Below are 14,458 nucleotides of genomic sequence, written 5' to 3' on the forward strand. Positions count from 1 at the left end.
TTGGAAACTTCAAGGAATTGTTAAGTATGTTTATTGATTTCAATTATTTGAATGATTTCTAATAATTAGGAATGATATAGTAAAAATGTTATTTTATATATTGCTCTTTAAAAGGTGTGCCAAGTCAAACATGGACATGTAAAAATGGATGCTGGGATTACTATATAATCAGTATGAATATATTATTCACCAATTATGTAATATATAAATATATATACTTTTTATACACTTGTCGTATATTGAGTATGCACCGACGGTAATTGCAAAAGGTTACAAATCGTAAAAATGCAAAGATTTCAGATATTTTACTTAGATTGTGTTTTAGGACTATGTACGGTGATTTGTCTGTGATACAGTCGAACCTTTCTATAGTGGCAGTATTTGTCCAAAAATTACATATCTGCTACAGTGAGGTGTTGTTATGTATGTATACTAGCATTTGATATTTGGATCTCATTTAGCTATTATAAATAAAAGTACGCATAAATTTATTTTTCTATACTTTTTTTATATATGTTATAAACGAAAATAAAATATTTGTTAATTTTAAAATCTCGATTGATTTTTCCGTTACATTAATAAAAATTTAAGTGACTAATAAATTCATAACTAGTTGTACCGTACTAAGGAGCATATACATTTTAAATTAATTGAAAATTTAAATATTTCAAGTTTGACGTAAGAATTCTACCATTGTAGGTTGCTTAGTAAATTCCAGTCTATTAGTGATAATATAACGCTTGAATTAACGAAGATTTTTGTCCAAACTTTCAGCAAAAATGAATTCAATAGCTTCCTCTTGATGATCATCATAAATATTTTGATATTTTATTTTTATACATAATATATTTCGTACAAAAGATTACTTCACCAGTTTAAAAATATTGTCCACTTATCCATTTGCACACCTCTTAAGAAAATACTAGCTCTCACGCAAAAATAGGTAATTTGACTAAATTATCCCAAATTAAACAAGTATTGGGATTTGGTCACTTAATACCTAATAAGGGCAAATCTGAAAAAATAATGTTAATTCTTTTTTGATTAGGTAAGTGAATACCATTTTTTAATAAAAAATAAAGGGTAAGTCATAAGTGGACACTCTTTTTAACATAGAGGGAGTATTACACAATATTTGAGTATGACTGTTATAGATAATTTTACAAAGAGTGTACCACTATAATGAACCTCACTGCTATTATAGGTAGAATATTATTATAGAGAAGTAAAATATAACATGAAAAAATCGGTTCCGGAGAAAATCAGGCTGTTATAGGGAAATGTCATTATAACGAATGACAATTATAGAGAAGTTTGACTGTAGTCCCTTTATTGAAAAAAATATTTAGTAAATGAACCTCTTTTTATTTCATTTGCCACTTAGGGACTTTTAGAACTTGGTCTAAAAGTACCTTTTGAGCAAACTGAAAAATCATATGAGAAAACGTTAGACAACAGTTTAAACTTTTACAGATTATTGCAAACGTTAAACGACAATTCAATATTTTTGTCCCTTGAGTTAAACAATATATGAGTAAACATTAGACTCGAGTCTACGTAATTTGAAAGGATAATTTACTGAGGGATAAAAAATACGAACAAATTTCAATACTGTCCTAAAACGGACATCTATATAATCAGCCATATGTATGTGGATGGGCAACCTCAACGAGAAATCTAGCATTTTTACAGTTTTGAGGGCTTGTTTCACAATGTTTGAGCTCGTAGTTATGTGGACTGTCAATAGATTTTTATTGGAGCAAACATAAGTGTAACCATGTTGTGCAAAATTTGCTTATTTTAATAAATATAATAAAACTAAAACAAGTTAGATAATCTGATGTTACCTGTACGAATATGTGAATAGGTAAAAGTTATTTACACTGTAAAAGATATTAATATGTATATATATTTTTAAAGGTGAAGGTGCTTTAGGGAATTGCGCTTGGGTTGCGCAAGACCAAACACTTCACAAATGTTTTAGGCCCATACATTGTTGGGCAGTTCACTTTTTTCGATAGGTAAATTACGTATATATACATAGTAAGGAGAAATATTTACGAAACGTGACGATAGTTTTCTATTTACAAAGTCTAACATTACAAACCCTATAACAAACATACTTTTTAAAAAAATATTTTATTTTTTTTTAATTTTTTTTTTATTATTTTTTTAGCTCAAAAATTTATGTATGAAAGTTATATGAAGTGTGTATATCTTGCTCAACACTTAAAAAAGTTCGCTTAAAATTTAGTGTATGAAAATGGTATGAAAACTGTATAAAATGTGTATATCTCGTTCAAGGCTTAAAAAATCACCTCAAAATTACATGTATGAAAACGGTATGAAATTTGTATCTCGCTCAAGGATTAGAATTCCGTTCACATTTTCGTGTATAAAGTTCATGTTAGATTTCTCTACAATTAATACAACTACAACAACATTATATACAACTTTGATACAACATTCAAGACTTAAAATAATCGCTTAAATTTTTGTGTATGAAATGTGTATATCTTGCTCAAGGCTTAAAAAATTCGCTCAAATTTTGTGTATGAAAAACGTATGAAATGTCTATATCTCGATCAAGGCTTAAACATTAAACTCAAAATTTTATGTATGAGAGTGGTATGAAATGTGTATATTTCGCTCAAGACTTAGAATTTCATTCACATTTTGTGTATGAAAAATTATAATAAAAATATCGCTGACACATCTAATTTCATACATTTTTCATACACAAAAATTTGAGGTCCTTTGAGCAAAAAAAAAAAAAATCTTTTTTTTTAAAGTTTAAAATAATTTTTAAAATAATTTTTTTTTAAAAGAAATATTTTTAAAAAAATGAAAAATATATGAAAATCCGTCATGTTTCGTAAAATATCGTTATGTTTTGTAAATAAGGAAAACCATCGTCACGTTTTGTAAATATTTCTCCTTAACATGTATATATATATATTAAAATTTACTTGGCATAGCTTACATTATTACCTATTTATGAAACATAACTAAACTTTACAATAATTATATTTAGTAGCTAAAATATAGCATATTTACTTCTTATAGCTACTACTTTCTTACCACTCATCTGATAACTTCCCACACCCCTAAATTTAAGCAAAAAAAAAAAAAAAACGTCCCTCTCTCCTATCCCCCTAAATACATGCCATTATGCCCAATATCCCTTAATTTCCTCCAATTTCAAATCAGTTTTATAATAGTTCAACTTCCTTGTTTATCTCTAATTAACTACTCATTAATTTCACTCATAATTAAAATCTAAATCCCAAAAAAAAGATAAGATTCTATACTGATTTTTATGTTTCACCGTGTATTAACTTATATTTTCGTTTTTCTTTCCACTTTGGATTGATATTTTAATAGTTGTTTTTCATATATATTTTGGCTATATTTTTAATTGTATTTTGATTATTATGTTCAATATTACTTATTCTGGTTTCTGTTGACTATATTTCAGATATATTTTGACTATATTTAGAAAAATTTCAGAAAAAAAAAGTTGTAGTGAAAACATTGTTACCTCAATTATGACTATATTTTGGCTATATTTTAATTGTATTTTTTATTATTACGTTGAATATTACTTATTCTGGTTTCTGTTAACTATATTTTTCAAAATTTCAGAAAAATAAAAAAAATAAAAAAGTTACAGTGAAAACGTTGTTACTTCAATTATGAACTCAACTTGAATTCGATATTTCAACAGATGAATTCAAATATATATTCGTCGTTTAAAACGAGCTATGTTCACTGGTTTGATAATGTTATTTTTCAAAGTTTTTTGATGAACTAGTTTTTGAACTTTTTTTTTTTGGGGGGGGGGGGGGGGGGGGGGGTTAAAAATATGAATGTACTTTTTGAATTCAATTTTTTTTTGAATTTATTAGCTGTTTGAATGAGATATGACATCAGATATGGAATGGGAGGATATTTGCGTGAATCAGGGAATATTAAAAACTGATTTTAATTTAAATTGGAATAGATTTTGTTTCCATAAATATAGCACTTTCAGTTTTCTCAGCGTGTGTATTTCCATTATATTTATCCTATATTTAAGTCGACGCATCTACTAGCTAAATATAGGTCCTCTAGCTACGAATTGTAAATGTAGAACATATAGTTATAGATTGTTAGAAAGAGCTAAAAGGTAGTTGTTTGTGAATTTTTTTACATATATATATATATATGTATGCAGTTTCCCCTTTTTCGAATTGAACCACAATAACTGACACTGGGCCTTCATATGGAATGGACTAGGCCCAAGAGGAACAGAATTATACGGGCTAAGAGTAATTTGGACCCAATTCATGTTCATAGAAAAGTCCCAAGTCTCAAGTCAAAGGAGAAGCAAGACCCAAATCAAGAGAAAATTGTACAGTTGGTAAAACCCAATTAGTTACTCCTTCCATCCCAAAACATTTTTTTGCGCGGATTGTCCTCTTTTTGGGGTGATCTTTAATTTTGTCCCTCAAATTGATGGTCTTTAATATTTGTCCTTCGCTTAACACCCATAGGTCCTAGGTTCGAACTCAGACTCAGTAAAAAAAAAAAAATCGCAAGGCATAAGTTGGATTCGCAGGGCAGAAGTTGGAATGCGCAAGGTATAAGTTGGATTCGTAGGGCAGAAGTTGGGATTCACAAGGCATAAGTTGGATTCGCAGGGCAGAAGTTGGGATTCACAAGGCATAAGTTGGATTCGCAGGGCAGAAGTTGGGATTCGCAACGCATAAGTTGGACCCTAACTTATGCCTTAAGGCAAACCTCTGCCTTCAGGCCTAACTTTTGCACTTTTTCTCAAAGTTAGGCCTTAAGGCAGAGGTTTGTAAAATTCCAACAATTTTTTTTTTGCCTTAAGGCAAAGTTTGAAACCCAGCTTATGTCTTATGCCTCCAACTTATGCCTTGCAAATCCCAACTTATGCCTTGCGATTTTTTTAAAATATTTTTGACTGAGCGGGGGTTCGAACCTGAAACCGAGGGGCTTTTAGCGAAGGGCAAAAATTAAAGACCACTGATTTGAGGGAAAAAATTAAAGACAACCCCAGCGAAGGACAATCCTGCAAATTGCCAGTCCTAAAATAAGTATCACCTTGGCAAAAATAAATGGGCTGTGAATTCAATAAACGTGGTTGAATAGGAGATAAGACGGCTTTGCCAAAAAGATAATGAGATAATCCATAAATGAGAGACAGTTTAAGAGCCCGTTTGGCTTAGCTTAAAAAAAGTGGCTTATAAGCTGGTTTGACAAAAAACAGCTTATAAGCTAAAAAAATAAGTTGGGCTACCCAACTTATTTTTTTTGGCTTATTCTAAGCACTTTTTTTAACTTATAAGCTGGTTTGCCAAACACCTAAAAAATTAAAAAACAGCTTATAAGCTGATTTGATCACTTATAAGCCAATCCAAACGGGCTCTAAGTCTTGAAAATAAACTTCTTTTACTCAAAGCAATGGTCTAAGTCAACTCAAAATATTTTGGGTGAAATGGGCGGTGAATTAAAAAACACACAATCGGTTAGTCAACGGCAAATATTTTAGGTGAAATGGGCAAATAGGCGTTTTAAGTCGTTTTTGTTATGGAGCGTTTTATTCTCAATGTTGAATTATTTGGCGCAAATTCAAATTTAACCGATCCCAAATGCGAGTACCAGACGAATTGCGTGGCAAATCACCAAAACATGGTAGCCATTTTTGGACCGCTAATTAAAATTTCTGCCTCCGTTTCGAAACAATTCAACATTTAACCACATTTTAAAACAAAAATAAAATTCCAAAGAAAATACTCTTAGTTAAAACACGAAAAATGCTCCAACAGGTTAGAAATTTTTGCAAGTAAAATTCTAGCAAAATATGTTCGAAAACTCCAACATTTTATGTTGCAGTTTCAATTTTTTACAACTGAAACTCGAGCACACTGTGCTGAAATTCTATACCAATCCTAGCTAGAACATATATTGCATGTTGCAAATTCACTTCTTTCAACTCTAAGAACTTTCAAATTTAAACAAATTGGCAAGTTTTTGTTTCTTCTAAAGGATAGTTGATGATGGATGACAAGTATGCATGCTCGTCATGTGAAGCCTCCGAGAGAAATCCACAGTGTGTGGCATCTTTGTCATGATTGAGTCATGAGGAAATTAGTACACAAATAAATACCAAAAACCACAACTGTCTTTTACGTGTACATCACATTTGATGTTGTCATAGCATAAAACAAAGACACCTTGCATACTAAATGCCAAAAAACTAATTGTAACGTAAAAAATAAAGTCCATATGTCAGCAAAACAAAATCGTCTCATATAAGGAAAAAGACCCAAAGGACAAGTGTATATGAGACCTTGTGAACCCAACTTTATATTTGGAAGTGGTGTTAGATTCATAAAATGTCACATACTACTAGAGCCTACTAGCTCATTGTTTCCTTTAACTTAATACTCTCTTCGTCTCGGTTATGTGACACTGTTTAATTGAATACGAATTTTTTCTAGAAAAATAATAATTTTAAAATTTGTAAACTTGAGCACAAATTTTTTCACTAGTTGTCCCAAAAAATAAATGTCCAGTCTTTTTATTTTTCTTTTAACTTATAGATCTTTTAAATCAAGTTTTAAAATTTTATTATAAGCAAATTGAAAATTTTTTGAGAGAGCAGAAATAACATAGACTAAAACTTTATAGACGTTGGACAACACTATAATGTTTTGTCAGTTTCAATTACTGTATTTGTACAACTTTTGAAAACACGGACAAAATTTAAATGGTAGCCTAAAAAAATGACATTTGTGTAAATCAACTTAAAACAAGCAATAGACATTTGTATGATCATTAATCAACTCATTAAGAATAAAATGACAAGTTAAAAATTAAATTATTTTGAATATGAATGTGACTATTTTTTCGCGACAGATTAAAAAAACAAGTTCTTTTATTAAAAAGAATGGGACAGAGGAAGTAATCGACAACTATTGATGACGTTTCATAAAATTCTACCAATATTTTCTGACTTTTGCTAATTCTGGAAAACCCTTATAACTTCATCAACACATTTTTTTTTTTTTTTGGAAGAAAAGCTAAAAAGTATGACAAGGAGAAAGAAAATTCTTCAGAACTAAAGTCATCGAAGTGGCTCGTTCCCGTTTAATGGCATTTAATTAGGAGTGTCAAATGGAGATTGCGTCTTTAATTAAGTACTGGATTGGATCAAATATTTTATAGAGGAACTGTCACACTCAATTAGTCAAATTCAAAACTATTGCTTAGAATATTTTTATTACAACATGTGTCGAGAAGTTCTCTATTAATTTATTTAACTTTTAATGTTTTTAGTTAGAAAAGTAAATAACTTGTTGAGTACTTCTTAGACCTTTGGATAATTAGGATTAAAAATCAACTTATTAGGTTGTGCGCATGAACATTAGCAGATGAATTTAGGTACAAACATTTTGTGCTTTTTTATTTAAATATACCTCTAAGAAGAATTTCATAATATTTGCTACTACTTGAATATGTTCATTTCCAATAGTCATTTCAATGTCTCTGCCTTTTTCCTTTTGCACCACATCTAATTTGGTAAAATCGATCATGAATTTGGTCATTAGACCAATGTTATTTTTTTTTAATTAGATTTTCTCACACATAAGCAAGCAATCTACGATAAACTAGGATCGGAACAACTATAAATTTGGTTCTACTAAATATATGATTTATTATAACTACGATATCCCTAAAGAATACTCTTACAGAACCCGTGTTAAAATCGCCTACTAAGGACCTTCGTGACACTCTTTGTTTCTGAGTTTTTTTATTTATTTCTTATTCGGTGTCCGATATTTGTATTAAAATCGCATAATTCAGATTCTCGCTGTGTAGGACCCAATAGGGAGAAGTGTTGCTGAGTTAAATGAAGATCATATATACTTAAAAAATTTATTGTGGCCGTTTAAATTTTAAATCGGAAGTCGTTAAATTAAAATGTTAAATTAAAATATTATAAACGATTACATTTCCTTGAGTCGAGGGTTCCGGAGATAGCCTCTCTATCTTCGAGATAGAGGTAAGGTCTGTTACATTTCCTTGAGTCGAGGGTTCCGGCGACAACCTCTCTATCTTCGAGATAGAGGTAAGGTCTGTTATGGCACTGGTATGTTGTTGTCATGACGACCACTTTATTTGTGTACTTTGCCCACGAGTTATGGCACAGGATCTAAATACATTCTATCATTCTAAAATTTAATTTTTAGGACTACACTGAATATGTTGTTATTGTACATTGCTCAAATAAAAAGGATAAAATGAAACACCTCACTTGTGCGACTACACTATAATGTTGTTAGTTGTACTTTGCCAAAATAAGAAAGGATAAAATGAAACATCTTCTAGTTTAGATTTAAGGAAAAAAACAATTAAGGGAACAAGGGACTCAAAACTTTACAACAGCACAATATTGGCTAGAAACCTCTTAATTTGTATTCTACATCACAAAAGTCTTAACACAATACATCCCCTGCTATATTTGACTACAACATTCAACAGTGTGTACAACAAATATATTATATATGTGCATAGTTGCATGAACAAAATCAGGTCAATTGTTTTGTTTTTTTCTTCACCAACCAAAGAATAAATGCCGCCCTTACCACCTACATAATCAGCACAATATTACCAAATTGGCTGAATTACATTCACATTTTTAGCCCCTTGACCAATGCTTCTACAGTTTTTCTAACCTTTCAATATTTACCCAATAAACCCCATATTTACTGCTTGGGTCGGGTACCGAATCCCAAACGGGTCGGGCACCGAATCCCAACCGGGTCGGGTTGAATTCTCTTGGAAGAAACCCGATTTGTTAACTCGTTGAGCTCTAATCCTGCTGTCGACTTCTTCAGCAACCCGTCCTTCAAACTTCACATCTCCGTGAAAATTTAACGGCGTTTGGTGGACAAAAAAGTCATTGTAACTATTCTGGTTGCTGTTCACATGTTGCACTGGTTCTTGATTTCCCGGTACAGTAGCTTGGCTTCCAGTTGCCATTTCAGGAACCGAATTAAATCCAATTAGAGTAGCCCAATCAAAGTTACCAGAACCCAATTGTTGAAGATTGAGCTTATCATCTTGTTGAAAATTCCTAATAGAGTTCATTCTTGGTAAGCTGAAATCCTGGTCTTCAATTTCTGGTAGCGATTCGAGCATATCGTCGAATTGAGATGACGATGATGGTGATGAACCATGACTTATTTCCTTGTTCTGGAAATCAGAAATATTCGGTTTTGGACCACTCGAATTCTTCTTGTAAATTCGACAAAGCACCCAATCATCCAACTGAAAAATCCCAAAAAAATAAAGCTATTAATGTCACAATTCTGAAAAGAAAAATAATTGTAAGTAAGAGCTCGTTTGGATTAAGCTTTATCCTAAATAGCTGAAAAACATTTTTATTCAAATGAAATAAGAGGTTATGTACATATATACCCTAAAACTTCCATTTTTTCTAGCTGATAAAGAGCTGGGAAAACATTTTTAAGTGCTGAAACAAATTAAATAAACCGTTACGAATGAGAATTAAAAAAGAGGCTATGTGAATAAACCGCAAAACTTCCTTTTTTCTTGATGACTGAAAAACATTTTATAAATAAAAAGTTACACGTGTGGACATACCCTGGAACTTCCAATTTTTCTTGAAGGTTCACTGAGTCTGTATTCGTGCATAATCCAATTGGTCTTTGCTCCTTTAGGTGCTTTACCAATGTAAAACACTAAAGCTTTTTTTATTCCAACTTTTCTTCCTTCAGTAGTAATTACTTTATCAGTTCCAGTTGCTTTCCAATATCCAGAACCAGCTACTCTGTTTGGTCTTGATCCATTTGGATACTTCCTATCTCTTGGACTAAAAAAGTACCATTCTTTTTCTCCAAATATCGCCTTGCCTTTACAAAATCAAGAATAAAACAGTTAATTACTTAATCAAGAATAAAACAGTTAATTACTTAATCAATCAAGACAACACTAAAATTACCCTTTCTATACTACTAATAAAATTCGAATTTCAAGAGCTAAACTTCTTTATTAGCACAGATAAATTGTCCAAATCTGCTCTAAGCTAATTTTTTTTCTTCTGAAAACTACTAAAAAGTAGTGTATAAGTCACAAAAATTATCCTGTTTGACTCTTGAAATCTGAACTGTATCAATTTGAGACAGAGTGAGTAATTAATTTGAAAGAAAAAAAGAAACTTACTAGGAAGATCCCAAGGATTAAATTTGTACAAATCAATATCACCAATGATTCGTAAAGAGAAATCATGACCAGCAACTTTGCGGCATAAGTATTGAACTAAAAGTTCTTCATCAGTCGGGTAAAACCGAAACCCGGGTGGTAAACTTAGCTGTGAAAGAGGATCCATTTCTTGAAGACCCATTTTCACTGGTTATAAAATGCAGAGAGAGAACTGTAGCAAGTATAAAATAGAAAATTGGAGAGAAAAAATTGATATTCTTGATTTTGTTTTTCTAATTTTCTTGAATTGTGGGCTATGGTGGGTGCTTATATAGGCAGAGACTCAGTAAAAAAAAAGTGACTAGAGATAAGTACTGTCGTCCTTTTCGATGGGTCAACAAATATTCACCATGGCGTTTAAAAGTTGACACGTTGAAAAGGTTCTGCATTATCAAGCTGCCGACCTTATCTAATGGACTGGTAAAAGCCATGAGGCAAAGTGCATGAACCCATAGCACTGGAGAAAAAGATTCACATTTTTGAGGTTATTATCATGGACAAAATTTCACTGCTTCGTTATCCCTCCTGATAAAATTTTACTAGTGTTCTAGAAGCTTACGTGATATGGAGGCACGTGGCAGGATGACTCGGTGACATAATAATATATTTGTTGAATTCCTTTTTTCCTCTTATAACCATCAAATATTCAAAATTTGCTTCGCGAACTATTTAGACTTGTTTTTAACCCACACATGAAAAATCCTTATTTAATATAAACTCACCTATGTTTATCATTTGGTGATTCGCCCGACTAAATGGATTCGCTATCCAATTTTTTATAACAAAATACTAAGGACTGAAATTTTATATTACTAGTAATTTTTACTTGTAACGTGGCTGGATTCTCCTCCCTATTCGGGCCTTAAAATTTTGCCTCAAGTTCATCTGGTTAATATGACACTACTGTTAAGCTATTTGCAAGTAGTAACAGTTCTTCAAGGAAATTTATATATTCTATTGACAAAATATTACACAAATCAACCGAGTCTAGTTGTACCTCTGTTCTTCTTTTCATGTATGATGTACTCAGAATACAATTCCCTTAAGCAAACAACTTGATTTTTACAAAGAATACCATAAGAAGTTGGTAGTGATTGCAGGGAAAGTACTTGCCACATCGATAATCAACGTTTCAATCACTTAGTTAATGCAGAGCCAGGATGTGATGATTTTGTTCAAAATTAACTATATTAATCCTCTGCTCAACAAAATTTACACTACTGATCAGTTCTCAGACATTTTCATCAAGACCTACACTAAATTCATTGGAGAGCGGGTCAGGTTAGTAGGGCGAGTCGTAAAAATGGCTAAGTTTATAAATAAGGATTTAACTTTTAAAAAAATTGTCACGTCAGCAAAAGCTGACTAAAATGAGTTGAATGACTTTTGTGTTACAAAAATGAAAGTTGAGTGACTTTCCAGTTACGAAATAAAGTGAAGTGACTTTTGCGTTACAAAAATGAAAGTTGAATGACTTTCCAATTACAAAACAAAGTTAAGTGACTTTTGTGTTACAATGAGAATAGTTGAGTGACCTTTTGAGAAATCAACTCCAAAAATTCTATACCAAATCCCAGTACCTATATTGCATGTTGCAAATTCACTTCTTTCAACACTAAGAGCTTTCAAATTTAACCAAGTTGGCAAGTTTTTATTTCTTCTGAAGGATAGTTGATGATAGATGAAAAGTATGCATGCTCGTCATGGGAAGCCTCCGAGAGAAATCCAGGGTGTGTGGCATCTTTGTCATGATGAGTCATGACGAAATTAGTAGACCCAAATAAATACCAAAAAGCATACTTGTCTTTTATGTGTAAAATCACATTTAATGTTGTATGGTGAAATAAATACCAAAAAACATACTTCGTTATCCTTCCGGTAAAATTTCGCCGCAATGTTTTAGAAGCTTCATTATCTCTCTGGACAAAATTTCACCGTAGTGTTCTATGAACTTAAGTGATATAGAGGCACGTGGCAGGACGACTTGGTGATGATAAGATATTTGTTGAATTCCTTTTTTCCTCTTTTAACCATCAAGTATTTTTAATTATAAAACGAAACCTACATCGAAAAAAGGAGAAAATAAGCATTTTTTAATGCGTGGATTAAAAACACGTCGGCAGAGAATAGGAAAAAAGTAGAGAAGAGTGTAGGACACGTGTGGACAAATGTACACAAGAAAAGGGCTAGTAGTTAACGCTGTTATTACAGATAGAATTTCACCGCTCCTTATGTCTCCGGACAAAATTTCACCGTAGTATTCTAGAAGCTCAAGTGATATAGAGACACGTGACTTGCACATGGCAGGACAAGTCGGTGACTTAATAAGATATTTGTTGAATTCATGTTTTCCTCTTTTAATTATCAAATATTTTTAACTATACAAGGAAACTTAAAGCGAAAAAAGGAAAAAAGAAGAGGCATTTTTCACGCGTGGGTTAAAAACACGTCGGCAGAAATAGGGAAAAAAGAGAGTAGAGTGTAGGACATGTGCGGACACATGGACACAAGAAAAGGGACTGACGTTTTGGAGTTTGGGGATGTTTGCTTTCATTAGAAGGGAATGAGGAAAACGAGTGCAGACAAAATGTGTTGTAACGGCGTCACAATTGATTGACACGTCCCCATTCTTTCCTTTTCTTTTTTCCTTTTTTTCTTCCAACTTGTTTGGTCCCTTTCTTCTTCTTTTTTGGGTGTATTTTGTCCTCTTTTGGTTATTTGTTCTTTCTGATCTCTCTCTATTTGTAATTCCTTTTTATTTATTTTTTAATTTGAAGTTTGGTGGTTGTCCCGTTTATTCTAAATTCGTGTTGTGTAAGCGAATTAAAAAGGAAGTACTCCTCGTCAAATATTTTTTATTTTCGTGGTTTGAAGTCGAGATTTTTAATCGGGAATAGAGATAACATAGAAGGAACGGTTTTGACATAATCCAACAATTTTAGTCAAAATTCTGTATTGTCTTAAATTTTTATTAATATGTGCATATTATTAATTTTAGTTTTGGACACGTGTATACTTAGCATCTTATTACTTAACTTATAGCAGAAAAAATTATTACCTAAACTGCATACATATTCTTGCATATTAAAGATTAATCATTATATCTCAGTTAATATTTTTGAATTTTTCAGTAATCATTTTTTCGTCTGTAAACGTATATGAAGAAAAAAGGAAAGGAAGAATCAATTATCCCTACTGTGAAAACTTTCGAAGCATTTCGGTTATAATTTTCTTAAGCATTTTAGCAACAATTTCTATTATTTTTATATTCTTTTAAGTCAATTAATCAACTAGTAAAAACATTATAAGAGTATTAATTGGTTGAGGGGTAAAAAGGTCTTTCAACATTTCATGGACATTTTGGTAATCTAACTTTAAACTTTGTGGTTTTCCAATTTTAGAATAGTATGATGATGAAAGAACCAAGTAACTCTAGAGAGCTTTAATTCATAATTCATTACTTTAATATCCGAATTCAATTGCCTTTAGAAAAAATAGATGGATCATATTAATCTCATCACGTTTGATGACTTTTCTCCTCTTATGAAGTTCCAGTGAGGAGAAAAATATATTTTGATGGAAATATTTCTAATGCATTTAAAACAATCAAAACATAAAAGTTTTATAACATTTTCCTCTATATATACCGAGTGAAAATTATACCCCTAAGGTAATGTATCAACGCTATAGTGCGTGCAAGTGCATTTGGAAAGATCTCATGGGAATTAAGGCGGAGACTGAAGCTTTCATTCTGTGGGAGTTGAATGAAACTCAAGTATCTTTCTGGTGGGACATTGGTCTGGTATTGGTCCCCTAGCATTATAAATCCTAAAGAGAACAAACCTTTGAACTTTTACTGTTGCAGATTGTTTACAAGGAGATGAGTGGGACACGGAGTACATATTAAAGCTTCTGCATGGGAACATCTGTAAACTCATTCAAAGGGTGGAAATTGGCCCCAGAAACTTAAAGTATCAAGCAATATGGACCATCAACACCACTAGCAAATTTCGTTGTGTCACTGCATTCCAAACTCCCAGAAAAATCATGCTAGAAATGCCTATTTGGAACTACATATGGAACAAAGGAATGTCTATCAAAATGGCTTACATCATTTGGAGAGCCATTAGAAAGAAATTGCCTATGTATGACAAAATCAAGA

At 31.7% G+C, this 14,458-nt stretch overlaps 1 protein-coding gene across 1 annotated transcript; it reads right to left on the minus strand.

Moving 5' to 3' along the window:
* Positions 1-8,380: 8,380 nt before the first annotated feature.
* LOC132617901 (NAC domain-containing protein JA2L-like) lies at positions 8,381-10,546 on the minus strand. Its single transcript, XM_060332970.1, has 3 exons — positions 10,258-10,546; positions 9,679-9,947; positions 8,381-9,342 (listed from the first exon to the last, which is right to left on the minus strand). The coding sequence occupies exons 1-3, from the start codon at positions 10,436-10,438 to the stop codon at positions 8,758-8,760; spliced, it is 1,035 nt and encodes a 344-aa protein (XP_060188953.1). The 5' UTR covers positions 10,439-10,546; the 3' UTR covers positions 8,381-8,757.
* Positions 10,547-14,458: the final 3,912 nt, after the last annotated feature.

The sequence above is a fragment of the Lycium barbarum genome, chromosome 11, assembly GCF_019175385.1.
Source record: "Lycium barbarum isolate Lr01 chromosome 11, ASM1917538v2, whole genome shotgun sequence".
Lineage (NCBI taxonomy): Eukaryota > Viridiplantae > Streptophyta > Magnoliopsida > Solanales > Solanaceae > Lycium > Lycium barbarum.